Genomic DNA, 16,008 nt, shown 5'->3' with positions numbered 1-16,008 from the left:
GAACTACAAATGCCTACCTGTCTGATTAGCAGGCCTCTTTGCTTTCTTAGAGCTCGTTATTCTTAATTATCCAGTTGTTTCATGTTTATTTTCAAGGTCCCATAGCAGCAATTTAAGTCTTAAAGAAATTCCCTGAAGTATCACAAAAGTAAAATAGGAATACCTTCATGCAGTGGTATCCTGTTGGACAGCTTAGTTTTTGTGTGCTATAAGATGATCTCTTTCTGGGGAGGTCATTTGATATCAAGTGATACAAGTCACAGTTCTGCACATTTAAATCAGACACACAGACCTTAAATTTTTAACTTAATCTTTCATCTTAACTTCCAGACTGTAACCCACTGGTCCAACTTTGTATTTTCATTTAAAAAAAAAAAAAAATCAAGTTTTCTTCTAACAGGCATTGTAACTTACACCAAACACAAATAAAGTATATCTGCTTGAAGATTTTCTCTTACTAATGCACGAAAATTTAGGAGCTAGTGTCCTTCAGCACAAAATGGTATATAGAAGAGTGATAAATACGGATGACAAAAACTGGAGAGACAACTGGAAAAGTAAAGATTATATGCTGAAAACCAGCAGGGGACCACTCCACTGCATCAACTGGCCCTGTGTTCAGTGAGTTGCAATACTTGGTGAGATTAAAATAGCCCTGCTCCTGAGTCCTGAGGAGCTGAGAATCCTTCCCTTAGGTGAAACAGGTTCAGAGGGTTCAGCCCTTAGATAAAAGGGTTCAGAGGGGAATCTGAACATCTCTTGGCAGCTGAGCAGACAGGATGTCCCAGTATGGCCATAGCACGGAGCAAGGAGAGAGAGAATGTAAGAAACACAGTTTACAAGTTCTTTGCTCCATCACCTTGCCTAGAAAAGGACCGAGCCTGCCCCTTTATTACCCTTCCATGAGGACCCCAGTTTGGATTCTATTGCCAGATCTTGACTTTGCTGTTCCACACAGAAAGCCCAAAAACAGAGGGGTACGACTGCTCTGTCCGTTCTTTGTCCTCATCTTTGGGTGGAGCTACTCTTGAGCTACTCTTGGCCTTGGGTCTAGATACCAGCCTGAGGCCAGGCTGATAGCAACTCCAGGTTAATACACACTGCTCCTTTCCTCTCCTCCTCCCAGTCAGGAGCAGCTGCAGGTGGCTGTGTCTCTTGGGTAACTCTCAAACACCCACTCCCTTACTATTTTAAGTAGAAGAGACCCACCCATGTCCCACTTCAATAATCACCCGAGCTCTATCCAGCATGGTAATTACACCACCCTTCTGAAAGCCACAGGAACGCTTCTGAAAGCCCAGCGCCCTTGGATTATCTACGTGAAGTGCAGTTGGAGTGTAGCAACAAATTATTTGTCAACAAGTGCAGTTTGTCAACAAATACAGCTGGGAATATACTGTGACACAACCAGGCTGCACTTGATGGTCCCACCAAGTTCTTTCCTTTAAGCTCTAACAGATCAGGTGCTTCTAACACAGCTTCTAGAGCCTTCTGATCTTATATTGCGTATTCTGTTTTGGGATCTGGCCCTTAGGTAAGACACTTCTAGGATGAGATTGAAAATAAATACTTCAAACCAATAGTCCTCCTTCCAAGGTCAAAACAGGGTTTAAAAACAAATCTGGTAGGGCAGATTACAAAGCACAGCTCGATTTTTGAGCAAGAAGCGTTCTGTGTGGATTCGCAGGGTTGCCTTCGTCTGGTTAGAAATTTGCAGGCTTGAAATACAGCAGAACACAAATTGCTAAGAAATGGTCTAAACTATTACACTCCTGTGCATTCTTACACAAAATACCTGTCATGGTGCAAATACATAGTCTACTTCACAGACCCAGGTCAGGTAGTCAGAATTTTATTCCTACAGCCATAGGACGTTCAGCCCCCAATCAATACAAGCCATGACATAACAGAGCACTACCAGGCTTTATATGCATTTACAGCAGATATAAACTGGTCTGTGAAGGGGTTTGATAAGTCTGGGCAGCAGCATCTGTATGAAGGGAACTGTGTCTCAGCAGATGGGCCCGTTTCTTCCTGACAACCCAGAAACTACAGCCCTGCAAACTCACACACCTCTGTCCAGCTCCTCCACCTCTCCCCTGTGGTGCTGCTGTGTTCTAGGCACGGTTCTGATCATGGCAAGGCCTGCCTCCACGTACCTGCCAGAAAGTTGTTTAGTTCTGTATATTTGCCAGAAGATTCAGACAAAGCTGGTGCTTGCTACCTAAGCCTGAGGGGAAACTTAAAGGTTTGGAGTTTTGTAATTTACTGACATCTAATTGAAGGGTTTGGAAGGTTTTCTTGGCTGCTCTTGTTCACTTGCAAAGGAAGTCACGCTGTCTTAAGTGCAGGATGACTCAAACAACTGTAGGAGAATTCTGCTCTCACAACCCCACGCCTGCTTCTGTCCAGAGTTCCACCAACTTCGCAAGCTCCTTTCATGGTGATTACAGCTACTTCCACATCAAGCAGTCAGTTCTGTCTCTCTCCTTTCCACACGTGGGACACTTGGTGCCTGCATGTGGTAGCAGCTTTAGGACCTTAAGGTACCACGATGTAGATGATGGAATTTTGCTTTGGTGATGCCAGCAAGATAGAGTTGCATGCCAGCCTATATAAATTATAATGCATCAGCACACCTGGAGCTCCAGAGAACCCTTCAAACATCTCAGTCTTCAGAGACAGCATTCATTGTGGTATTATACATTATACCAGAAGAAATTAGGAGCAGAGTGACAGAGTCACTTGCACAATGAAGTAGAGCCCCAATGCACTATTTGAGGTTGATGGTATTGTTTTTAATTTCAAAGTTAGAAATAAACATAACCAGTAGACGGCTGCACAAATAAGACATGGCTAAAAACATCCTCTTGTATGTTTAAGCAGGCATGCTATCTGCTAAAGAGAGCTTGGGCCTCTGGCAATGCTGCTAGAAACCTGACTGCCTTTCAAAACCAAACTGGAACTACTACCAAGGCACATAATCTTGCTAAGCAGCCTTGTTTTGGGACAAAGCCTTACTTACTCAAGTAAAATAATTTCCTTTGGAAACATTTTTTTATCCAGGCATAGCAACGCTGGTAAATTTTATGTTTGCATGGCAAATGTGACCTCATGTTACACTCAGAAAAGCAGTAATCTCTGAAAAAAACATGTTCTTTGATGCCCTGTGCATGCCCCTTAAGGTTATTAGTGTAAGAAGGATTGAGGAGGTTTAGCTAGTGCCTATGTAAAATGGTTGTTTGTTGTTCCAAGAATCTATTGATTTATCAATGTCCTGCAATCCTAAGTAGACAGAGTTCCTCGAACAGCATGGCATAAACATTTCCAGGACAGTGCCTGTGTCTATTTACAGCCTGCCTGCACACCTTTATCTATCTATCTGAATTGTTAGGGCTTGCCTCTCAGTTCCTACTCAGAGAGGAAGAAGGACTTTAGGAAATCCCCTGTGCTAAATGACTTCAACTTCTGCTCCAAGTATTTCTTTGGGACTGCACCACTGTGCTTAAATGCAGCTTTTGATAGAACAGCACTTTTCATAGCGACTTTTTGAGCTGGCACTGACAGCACTTCTTAATATCAGAGTCATGAGATGTTCTGAAAGTGATATTTAAGATATTTAAATGAAATTGAAGAGGTAGAGGGCTTAGATCAGTTTCTGTTTGGATTTACTCATTTCCATTTCCATCTTCATGGAAACTGAAAGAAGAAAATTTAGGGTTGCCCATTTAGGAATATCACCAGCCCAGAGAATGCATAACAATTAGAATTGATCCTTATCTGTGTTTGGGCTTAACAAACAAATCAGCTGTACAAAAGGCAAAACCAGAAAAGCAAAAGAAATTCTGTCATCTATTACTTGTGTTCTGAAGAACCCCCGTTTGCAGTCTAGTTTTTACTCTTACTGCAAAAAGAGTGACTGATATTTCATTTTGCATGTACTCTCCGTTGAGATGCAAAGTGAAAGTCTGAGTTAGTATTTAAAATACATATCAAGATATCATTACAGCATTTCAAGAAAATTCCAAGTGCCTTGTTTAGATCTTTATTCTTCTGCCCAAATCTCAAAATTAAACAGGGTGTGTGTGACAAAAACTTTGAAATTCCTATTTTTCTATTTTCAGAGAAAATGTAGGAGTTTTGACAATCATAACTGGGTATTTACCTATGGTATAGGTATTTATCATGGCCACATCACATTCTGGCCTAAGACCTGCAGTTTTCTCAACAGAGCTTGCAAAAGAATCTTGTCTATAATGGATCCAAGGGCTAAAATTTGTGAGTGAAAGCTCCTTTCATTGCAAGTTCTTGAAAAAATTACATTAATATGAGAAAGTAAACACAGATTAAGGGAAAAAAACCCTACATTATTGCACATTCTTCAGACCCTGCTTCTTCAAGGAATGCTTTGTGTGAGACACCCACATATGAGATAGAGAGAAGACACAAAACTTTCTGGCTATTCTATACAGTTTAATGCATATTCTGTAATTAGCTGTGTTCAGTAGTGAGAGCAGCCACACTCTATGCTTTACTCAAATGCTGAAATGGAAATATGACGTTACCTTAAGCACCCAACGTGTCTGACTTGACATATGTCAAAGACCTTCACTTTTTGTTCCCAAACCTGATTTTTAGGGAACGGGAGGAGTTTCTCAGAAAAGAGAGAGAGGCACTGCAGCACTTCAGAAATCATTTGGATGGAAAAGTGGCTGTCAACCACAGCAACAGCTTCTGTGAGCCAGGACTGGCCTGCAGACTGCACAGGAGAAAGTGGCAGCCCAGGGTGCAGCACCATGGCATGGAACAAAAGGAACCCAACACTTTCGTGCTTTGTCAGAACACGTGACTCTTGTCTTGGATAAAACCAGAAAGGAAAATGCAGCTTTCTGCGAAATTCATTATTCAGATTAGTGCACCCTTTGTAATATGATGGTTTGTAAAGGTTTCTTTATCTTTAAGCACATTCAGGCCACTCAAGCTTTTAGTGGCAGATCCAATGACAGACTAACACTGTTGTATTACCAGGTAAATGTTTAGCACAACTGAGAAAGGCCTGAAATTCTCTAAGTACATCAATGAACTTCTTTTACCATGTAATGCACAGAAAAGACGATCTTGGCATTTTCTACTTGGTTCTCTATTTTATCCATGACAAGCAGTTGTTAAACTCAGGGGAACAGTCACAGGCAAGTTCAACTACTCGAGGAAAGGACTGAAAAGAAACCTTCAGGCATGCATGTGTGTGTGTGGTGCTAGTTTTAGCTCGAGGCAGATGCTGGACTAACTCAGCACTTCTGCCTGGTCTGTGCTGTTCCACAAGCCAGCTGGGAGCAGCAGGGCAAGGGAGATGCTGCCAAACAACATCCAGGCAGCAGCAGACAGACAATGACAATTTTTTCAAGTTGTTTTCGGTTTGGAGACCTTTTCTGTACGCTGCAGAAGCACATGCTTAAATTCCAGTGGGCACTGCAGAGAGATGAAGGCAAACTTCAGTGGGTCCCAAATCCCTTCATTTCAACTATTCCGTTTTCTCTGTTTTGAGGGTCTCTGTACCTGCAAAGGCCACTGTTCACAGACAAGGTAATTTCGTGTTTGGGTTTTTTTTTATTTATTTATTAGTGTCAGATGTTGATTTTGATATTTTAACCATTACGGTGACACTGAAAGACAAATACAAGACAGAAATAAGAATTCATTTGGTATAGCCAATTTGCTAACTAGAAGACACATGCATAAAATATGTCAGAGAAAATCAAAAGAGTTTGGTGCTGGTAAATTAAAAATATTCCTTCATTAAAGAGTATGTAGCAGAGAGAGAGCTGTGGTGGCTGAGGCTGAGAGGCTTCTTGTGACCTTAACTCAGAAAGAATCAAAACCACAGAATTAAAAATCAATCCATAATGCTGACAGAGACAAGGTGCTTGGGGGTTTTTATGTCAGAGACCAATAATGAAAACAATTATCCTTGAAAGTTTTGCATCTTAAATATGTGGCACTATTCTTCCTTTTAAAACACAAAGCACCAATAAGAAATCTTGCCTTTAAAAATTCTACTAATAAAAATATTTTACTTACTGGACAATATTGAATGGGAACAGAACCATTACAGTTTTCAAACAGCAGCTCTGCAGGAGGAAGAAGGAATTGCCTTATGGGTAGCAGGGCTGTATGTGATGAGGAGTTACAGAAATAGAAGGTTGACAAAGAGAGGTGTCCATAGCCTTTCTGAAGGTGATGTTTATTTTGTGTCTGAATCTGCCACCAGCCTGCTTTGACTCTTCCCAGGTGATATGTTCTGTAGCCGAGGAGATCCTGCAGCAAGTCAGTCCCACAAAAATCAGTGAATCCCAATGGGTCAACTCACAAAGTGTCAACTCAGAGTCGTTGCCACTTTTTTTTCTAGTAAATTAATTCTCCACAAATTCTGCAAAAAAATTGAATGTCATAGTTTTTTAAGTAATCTTATCTTGCATTGACCCATAAATCATTTACTAATAATGGGTAATATCTTATCCAGTGGAATAATCAAGATGTTTCTCCCCTTAACCTTGCCTGATTTTCAGTTGATTTCCTTGTGAGTGTGCAGCACCAGTCAATACCACTCTGCTACTGTCCTTTGTGGTATTTAAAAAATGCATTTTTTCTTCCCTATGCTGAAAAACTACGAGTACTCATTGGTCACAGTTACCTTGAATATCAAAGAGGGAGTTTAGAAAGTTGTTAGTGAGTTGAGAAAGAATTTAAGAAAGTTAAAGGGACTGTAAATTTAAACATTAGTAGACTGGTAAGTTCCATTTCCAATGGACACACATTCCAAGGAATAACAAGCCTGACAGCAGACCCACTAACACTTGCTCCTCTAATTCCACAAGGACATATTTTCCACTGCCCTGTACTTCATCCATGTCACACATAGATTATTTCAGCACTGAGAAAAGCAAATTTTCTGAGCTTCCAAAAGCTGATGTGCAGAAACCACACTCCTTGATTCAAGCCAAACCAAGTATTTTGTGCAGTCCAGACCTTTGTTGCGTCTTTATGAACCTCCCAGCTGAATTTTACTTTGAATCCATGTTACTGAATTGTCAATTATTCGAAGGACCTAGGTCTACCTCAGTTGTAAAACACTGATTCCTTCCACGTGTGTGCATACAAACAGCAAAACAAGCTAACTCAGCCGAAGTAGTGCCTGATGTCTGGTGATAGGTCACAGGGGGTACTTTTGCTGTACAGTTTGTTCCACGTTCAGGCAACATATCTTAAAACTTTTGGATTATTCTTTTCTCATCTTTTACTTGAAATACACTTGCCATTAGCTGGTCTCAGAACAGCAGGCACTGGCACAAAAAATTCGCCAAGGACCTTGGAGTTCATTAGAAACGAACACAAATGTTTTCTGTATGGTTAGATGGCAAAAATTAGAAATTGTCTGGGGTATGCCCAGATGCAATTTTAACAACAGCTATAAGATGCTCAGAACTCACAACTCTGCTGAGCACTTTCTAGAGCTATTGGTTTTAATTTTAAATTGAGTTTCTCTGGCCTGGTTGCTCTTTGACACACTGTAAGGTGCACATGACTTCTTACAAATATTCCCTCTCACTCTTCAGCGAAGATTTTGTCCTCCATTGAAAGAAAATGACACAATTGTGTTATTAAATGATAAAATTATTCACACACGTTACATTTCAGACCCTCTTTGTTGAGATTTCTCATGCTGAGGCAAATGCTTCTCAACAAACAAGGGAGAGGGTTGTGGATGGGATCAGTAAGCAATGACTGCAGAAGAGACATAGCAATTAGTGAAAGGAGGGTGAAAACCCTTTGAGCCCAGGCATGGAAAAAAAAGTGTCTGCAGAGCAACCACACTTTGTTGTTCTGGGGAATCAAGACTCCTGAGCTGGAAGACACTCTAAAGATCACCTTGTTCCAATCCCAAATTTAGGTTATTAGGGACAAGTCCAGGGGTAAAGAAAACTAAGCAAAACTATAAATATATATAAATAAATCCCTCAAAAAAATTAAAATATAATAAAAGAATATTTCTTCATTACTGACAAACGCGTTCTGTTTTAAAATCATGACATTTGCTGATTATCTTTTTTAAGATGGATAAGAAAGACACAAGAGACATTTCATAAACAGTTATTTATTAAAGCAAACAATTTAATTTTCTTAATAAAATATTCTAATCACCTAAAAAAACTGTCATCAACAAAATAGGTCTTTTTGCATTTATTTTTACTGTACAGATTTTGCAAAGTAATCTTTGTATAGTTTGTACAGTTTTCCCATCACTACTGTCTAAAACAGCCTATGCTTTTGAAGTTCTTCAGTATTATCAGGAATGCTTTGGTTCATACTGAATTCCACAGATAGAACAATACAAATAAAACAATAACTGCATTTTATGACTTACTGGAGTAGCTGATCTTCTAGCCAAAACCAAAATTCGTTTACAAGCAAAGACAAACAAGCCTTACCCTTCTTATTCTGAACAAGTCAAGAGTCTTTTCAGAGCTCTACCAAGTTTTCCACGACGCCTTTTCTTACTTTCATTTGTCATTTTTAGCTGGAAAAATTCTGAAAGATGTCTGCACTCTCGAGCCAGTTCCGAAAACAGGATCGCCCTTTGTCTCTGATCTGTTTTCTTCCCTTGTCAGTAATGACTTCTCCAGTTTGTTTCACAATCACCAGTTTAGGAATTGCTGTTATGTTGTATTTCTTCTTCAGATCACTGAGGGGGGGAAAAAAAAAATTACAAATAAATCATACTGTTAGGAGCATTTTAAGAAAAGTCCTGGTCTCTTATATGAGGGCTACTGCAGTCAGGAGCTTTGGGGAGCAGAAGTGGTGAGTGCCTAGGCTTCCTCAGAGCTTGGGACAGAGCACTGGGCTGGGAGTCTGCACGAGGGAACACAGCCCTGGAGTTCAGAGAGCTGCAGCATCCTTCCTGTAACTACTGTTCACTCCTGCCTGCAGTTTCCACAGGAGCAGAGACTTAAATTCTACGTGGAAAACAGGTTATTTATAGATTTCCTAATAAAAATAACATTTGCGGGGGGAAAACCTGGAGGGCACAAAACGTACGAAGAGAAACAAGAAGACTTGCTGACAGGAGCACATAAAAAACAAAGAGGTGTGACTGGTAATACACACAACAGAGAAGGAAGGCTGGTGTTCGTGCACTGTCAGCCCCGTGGTGTAGTAAAACAGAATTCATTGTTCATACAGATGAGCTGGAAGTTATCAGTAAGATGAAGACTAGAGAGTTATGAAAAACAATTTATCTGAATGCATCAGATAAAAGCAGAGTTAGTTGCTGAGAGTGCAGGTCAATAGGAAGAGTTTCAAGCATTTCCAGGAACTCCAGAACCAGCTCATGGCCCCAGCTGCAGCTCGGAAAGAAAAGCAGATAATGAATGTCTGAAGCTTCCTTTCATATTTATCAGGACACTGCAAAACCAAATCCTTTCAAAACACAGCAATAGCAAGGCCACTGTTTTCACTAACATGAAATGTCCAGAGAAGAAAAGCAAAGCTTTGCTGAATACAAATCATCAGGCAGAGAAGCAGGCCGATGGTCATAGGGTCAGAAATGCATTGGATTGGTTTCCTCACCCCTTTCAAAGTAAGCCAAAAGATAGAAAAACTATTACCCACCTCCTCAGCACATCTACTCATTGTAGTAGATGTTCACACTAGAGAGCTGTGAATGAAACAACATTGATTCTAATGGATTCCTGATGTTCATTTTAGAAGTTAAAGAAAATACCTTCTGGCACATCACAAACAATACCCCACAATTTTAGTGGCAGGGACTCAACCTACAGTCACAGACATCTAACAGGAAAAGTGAGGAACATAAAATCTACACCTGAAACAAAGGCTATGCAGCCTAAATTGTTTCCAGAAAAAAAAAAATTAATCAGTTTTTGAAGAAGAAGTCACATGTTTCAGAAGGGGTGTAAGAAACAGATTAAGTGAACTAAAAGCCTTGCCAAAACAGATGTAACCTGTTGTATGGAAAATCACCTTCCTGCATTGCCTTATATCAATCAAAGTGAACAGAAATTAAGTAGCTTTAGAAGAAACAGAGGACAGGCAGAAGTGATAACAGAATAGCCAAATTCCAAGATATGAACGCCTCTTTCAAAACAAAATGTAAATACCAAAAGAAAATGTAGTGCCTGAGCACCACCCCCACAAGCAAGAAAAATTCCTGTGTGAGGTTCAAAGGCCACAGAACTTTGACTAGAAAAAAAGAAAATAGACATTGTTAAAAAACGTGGCAATAATATGAAGACATTCTCTGTGATTTCCTGGGGTGGGGGGGGAAGAGAGAGAGCAAAAATATAGAAAATAAGACTTAAGCAAAATGCTGATCCAGGCAAGGCAGTCCTGAAACATGACTTCCCTTCTATATTTTTGCTTAAGAGAAATAAAATCAACAGGCAAAGGACTCAGGTCTGCCATTACACTGGCTGTACAGTAATTCAGGAAATACTTCAGAAGCAGCAATAATAAGTTATAGAAACAGGATTGCTTTCTCAGTGAATTCTGAAATGAAAGCAATCCACCAAGAATCTCCATCGAATCTTTCCCAAACCTGTTAAAATGTGAGGAAAAGCACCCACGACATTCCAAATCAAGTTCATGTGGAAGCCATGTAAAATCCTGTCACCTCATACCACTTGAATGGCAAACAAGACGGGTGGGGTGGAAGATGCTTCCTACTGGTTCAGTGGGCAGTAAATTAGCTTGGGATGCCCAGCAAAACTGCAGCAATCAGAGACAGAACAGTAGGAGGCTGAAGGTGATTTGCTATGGAGACTGGAAGCCTACACTTCTCTTTCCTAAGGGAATGCACAGGCAGATGATGCACCCCAGCACAACATCTCGTTTACACAGCCTCTTGGCTGAAGGTTGCTTGCATCAAATCAGACCAAAGAACGCACAGATTTTGCTTACATTTGCACACAACCTGTAAGAGAGTGGAGCTGAAGGTGGCTCAGGAACAGTTCTGCAAACAATGCTTCTTAATCACTGTGTACTTGTGCTTACAAAAATGACTTTTTAAAAACCTGTTAAGATCACCCTCTCCTACAGGGATCTAAAATCCCATGACTCACGTGAACAAATGACATATGTGCCATGGGACTGATTGCAAAGGCAACTTATAAAATCATTAACCATAAACAGAAATATCACAAGCTACAAAGGCAAACCCAACTCTTAGAGTAAAATACAGTGATGTAAATGATGACGTTCCTACTCAGTTGTCTGGGTATCCCCAGTTAAGAGTAAAGCTGTGTACTGTGCCTTACTGACTCAAACAGAGAAAGCAGAAGGAAAGCTACTAAAATAATAGCTATGGAAGACTGACTGAGTAACCTCTGGACAGACACAGGGAATCTTTCAGCCAAACCCTTTGTCAGAACTTGGCCATGAAGGTCTGAATGTGAAAGGGTAACCTTCATTTCTCAGAATCACAGGAGATGCTGAGTTGAAAGGGACCCAACAAGGCTCATCAAGTCCAGCTCCTAGCCCCACACATGACATTAAGATTGACACAAACTGGGAGTCATAGCAATTGTTAGGTCTTCTGATTCTTATGAGAAGGCTGGATGAAAATTTAGAAGAAGGTGAATTTTACATTTCTTGATAATACTGACATTGGCTGGGACAGAGCTAATTTTCTTCACAGCAGCTTGCAAGGTGCTGTGTTTTGGGTTTGTTACCAAAACAGCATTGATAACACACCGGTGTTTCAGCTGTTGCTGAGCAGTGCTTACACAACACCAGGGCATCTTCTGTTTCTCACGCTGTAGACTGGGGGTGCAAAAGAAACTGGGAGGAGACACATCCGGGACAGCTGACCCCAACTGGCCAGAGAATATTCCATACCACATAACTCTATGATCAACATTCAAAGCTGAGGAAAGGAGGGGGAATGAACCAACATTCAGGGTCAGAGCATTTGTCTTCCCAAGCAACCACCACGTGAGAGGCACTGCTATGCTGGAAATTGCTAAACGCCTGTCAGCCGACAGCAAGTAGTGACTGATTTTGGCATCTTGCTTTCCTTGCATGTTCCCCTTTGATTTATCTATTAAACTGTCTTTATTTCAACCCACAAGTGCTCTCACTTTCACCCTTCAGTTCTTCTCCTCCATCCCATGGGGGCAGGGAGTGACCCAGCAGGGACCTGACTGATCCAGGACTAACCAGGCTGATCCATGGCAAAAGCGAGCACTTTCATGCAAAGGTTTAGGAATCACAGGAGGCTCTTTGGGGTGCAAACAACATGGGGCAAATTAAATGTACTCTTGGGAATGTGAATGGTGCACGTTATACTCACGCGTAATGCAACGTCTGGCAATATTTGAATTTTAGCGGCTTCCACTTGGAAGCACTGTCACTTGAAAGTGATGGCCACCTTGCTAATCTGCTTCTAGCATTACACCCTCTAATGCACAGCTGTAAGCGTTTTCTTTTGCTTCTGAAGTTTCTGCATGAAGTGGATGAAGTGAAATTTCTCCAGCGTTAAGTGTCAGATGCATAAGCACGCACATCACTCGGATGGGATTCAGTTTCAAAGTGTCTGTTGAGATCCTGGGAGTGCAGTCTGAAAAGACTAAGAACTGCTCAGATGCCTGACATTCTTCTTCTGCCTTTGTTTTTGGCAACCGACCCCCTCCCAGTATCCCTGCAGGTGTCAGTCCATCTTCACACCTAAAGCTTCCTGAGGTAAGATGTAGGTACAACCTTTTTATTTTCCTTTTACAGGAATTAAGTGATTTTAAGTTTCACTGAGGCACACAGGTCAGGGTTTTGGTAAATACCTGCTGTCAGTCTGGAAACCTGCAAGAACTCCTGCATGTGCTGGGCACCCTCACAGGGAATGGTGCCTTTGACAGCAGGGTTCAGTACAAACACAGCAGTTTGTCCTCGCGAGTCATAATTAAAATGTCACCCCCATTTACTAGCTCTTGTTGTTGACATGTTCTGTCCTACACCCACTTTTCCTCTCTGCTATTCCCTTTCTCCTCCTAGAGCCCACTACTTCTTACTAGACCATCTTCACACTCCCCTTCAGGGATCAAAATTCTGTGCCTCAGGCAGCAAAAGAATTTACATTAACCTGCAGACAGTCAAAGCATCAGAAACAGTATTTCCTATCAGTGATGCCACAGACCACATGAAGTTGTAAAGGTGCAGTCCCATCTCAGGGGAATAGTCAGGGCTGACAGCATGGAAGAGTCTTGAAATCCTGCTCTGAATTCAGAATTTTGCTTCTCTGAAGGTAGTCCCTAACACTGCAGTGTTATTATGAGTAGGAATGCTGGCTATTTCTTAGCAAGACAAAATTCATCACCAAGAAACTCTCTACATCTGTTTGAAATGTATTTTAGATGGTAGGCTTAAAATTGTCTTTATTGTGTCTAGAAGAGAAATCAGTCTCTGCTGCAGTTGTGTATCTTAAACACTGAAGTAACCAGTTAGGATGTTTTAACCTCACTGAAGATACTGAAATGCTTTCTTCACACAGTCCACAAAATAAGCAATTCAAATCGTTTGCAATGGAACTTTTAAAGTATCAGTTAATAAGTTAATAAATACTATTAATAAAAAAGTCGTATTAGTAAATTTTAAAATAATATTCTTACTTAGAATTAGTACCTGGCCAGAATTATAATTTGATTTAGTGAATACACATCCATCTGCTCTAAGTCTACAATGATTCCCCAATATCCCTGACACCAAAATAGCAGTTAATCCAACCTAAGCACCTTGGACATCTCCACACAGACCTTTATTGGTCCATGCAAGAAATACAACTTTAAAAACATTACCTTTTCCTATCCCTCTGCACTTTGTTCTTCGTTAAGCCACTACGATCTCAGTTATCTGCCAGGACAAGCCATGTTTCTCTGCAGGATTCTGAAGAACATTAGGGCCTGCCACAGAAAAGCCAATTAATCTATCTCTGTACCTCCATTCCACATGACTTGAGCAAGAGCAGTCAGAAATAGACCTCTAATCCACAGGGGCTGAAGCTGTAAGCGCATTCTCACAGGCTGCACTGAACAGCTTGCTGGGTGCAGGGACTGCAAGTGCTGCATTTCCGTCAGGAAACTTGCCTGCATTCTATTATGATTAGTAGACACCAAAGACAGCTACTGCCTAGGAAGACTTTGGAGTATTATGGGAGATAACATTACCATTTCAATGTATTTTGAAGTCAGTGGAAACTGATGTTAAAAGGCCTAACATTAACTGGTGGGTGACACCACAAACAAGGCAAGGAAAGGTTGTCAAAGTGCACTGACAAAAGAAGATCAGTAAAACTTCTCCCCATTTAGTGAGTAGCTGGGGTGTTACACAGCTCTATCCCAGGTAACACACTGGGCTGGATCTAGAGTTAAATGAAAACTAGAAGTTACTAGAAGTACTAAAATAGAGTTCTTTATCAGAAGAGTAAATTTGGCTGGGAGTTTCACTAACCAATCTATATTTAAAATTCACATTAACTCCTTGACTTTGATGTCATCTGCAACAATATTTTCCACAATCTACTTATTTCGGGGGTGGGGGGTGGGGGGTGGGGAAGCAGAATCCCTTAACCACTATTTACACTTATTTTAAGTCTCCTGTTACAGGTATTTCAGGGGCATTAAACATCTTACCTCTGCCCCTGTAATCCCAGTCTGTACTTCCTGGTAGGAGGTAAATCAGATTTCTCAAAGCCACTCAAATGAGTCTCCACCCTTGACTTGGGTCATCAAAACAGTTCTTGGTATTATGCTTCACCCCGCTACTTACACACAGACACGAACTTTCCTTTTGTATTTTTCACGAGCAAGCTACTTAACAGGAACGCAAATTTTGCTGCTTCTTCATTTACCTTTTTCCCAGAGCATTAATCTAGACAAACGCAGAACAACCTCAGTAACAACTCCTGCCGTCCTGAAAAGCAGTCACCTGCCCCTCATTTGCCACTGGTTTCTTTTCAACTCACTGTTCGCGTCATCTCGTTAACCCTTGGGGTCCCCACTTTTCCCAGAAGATGTTTTGGATCCTAAACTGAGTACGCAAAACCGCGCTCTTTACAGGTGGGACGGGCTGAAGCCAAGTTACTTCTCTGCAGAGAGCAAGGGCTGTCACAGTCTGTGTGTCACCCGGCGCGGCTCCCGGGAGCGCAGGGACAGCCAGGGACAGACCCCGGGCTCCAGGGGATGGGGTGGGAAGGCAGGCGCGGGTCGGTGGGGCAGAGCTGGAGGTCTCCGCATCAGGGACTGCCCTGTTCCATACCGTCCCCCCACCCCCAGCCCTCTCCCGGCCCTCGGGGCAGGGATGCCGGCACGGATGCTGACGGAGGGCAGCGGAGCGCCCCGCCGGCCGCGGGTACTCACTGCTTGTAGGGGTCGTGGAAGGGCAGGGCCAGCCAGTCCCCGTGCATGGCGTGCATGTAGCCCACCATCTCCTCGGCGCTGTGGTCGGAGGAGATGAAGACGACCTCGAAGGGGGCGGGCGGCTCGGTCTCCTCCAGCAGCTCCGTGTAGAAGTCGCAGAGCACGGGGGTGAAGTCTCGGCACGGCGAGCACCACCCGGCCGAGAAGTACAAGCCCACGACCTTGTTCTGCAGGGCCTCCTCGGGGTCCACGCTGCGGCCGTCCCTGCTGACCAGGAGCCTCCCGCTGAACACATCGACCATGCTGCCAGCGCCCGGAGCCCGCAGCGCCTCCGCCCCGCAATGACCCTCCCGGGACACCGGCTGGACCCTCCCGGGACACCGGCTGGACCCTCCCGGGACACCGGCTGGGCCGGACACTGTCCCCGGCCAAGCCACACGCCAGCCCTGTCATCCCCCGGCCGCCAGCCCTGCCTTTATAGCCGCCCGGCGCTCCCCGGCAGCCAAGGAGGAGCGGCCCCGCCCCGGCCCCGGCCCCTGCCCTCGTTCCTGCGAGGGCCAAATCGGCTCTCTGGGGATGCGAGGACAGC

General features: G+C 42.6%; 1 protein-coding gene across 1 annotated transcript; it reads right to left on the bottom strand.

Annotated features, from left to right (window-relative positions):
• Positions 1-8,207: 8,207 nt before the first annotated feature.
• NXNL2 (nucleoredoxin like 2) lies at positions 8,208-15,734 on the bottom strand. Its single transcript, XM_050329671.1, has 2 exons — positions 15,420-15,734; positions 8,208-8,740 (listed from the first exon to the last, which is right to left on the bottom strand). The coding sequence occupies exons 1-2, from the start codon at positions 15,719-15,721 to the stop codon at positions 8,572-8,574; spliced, it is 471 nt and encodes a 156-aa protein (XP_050185628.1). The 5' UTR covers positions 15,722-15,734; the 3' UTR covers positions 8,208-8,571.
• Between the last annotated feature and the right edge of the window lie 274 nt (positions 15,735-16,008).

This window comes from Myiozetetes cayanensis, unplaced genomic scaffold, assembly GCF_022539395.1.
Source record: "Myiozetetes cayanensis isolate MyiCay16 unplaced genomic scaffold, myiCay2020 scf4, whole genome shotgun sequence".
Classification (NCBI taxonomy): Eukaryota; Metazoa; Chordata; class Aves; order Passeriformes; family Tyrannidae; genus Myiozetetes; species Myiozetetes cayanensis.
Note: the sequence above shows the minus strand (reverse complement) of the source record. Positions and strands in the feature narration are given on the sequence as shown.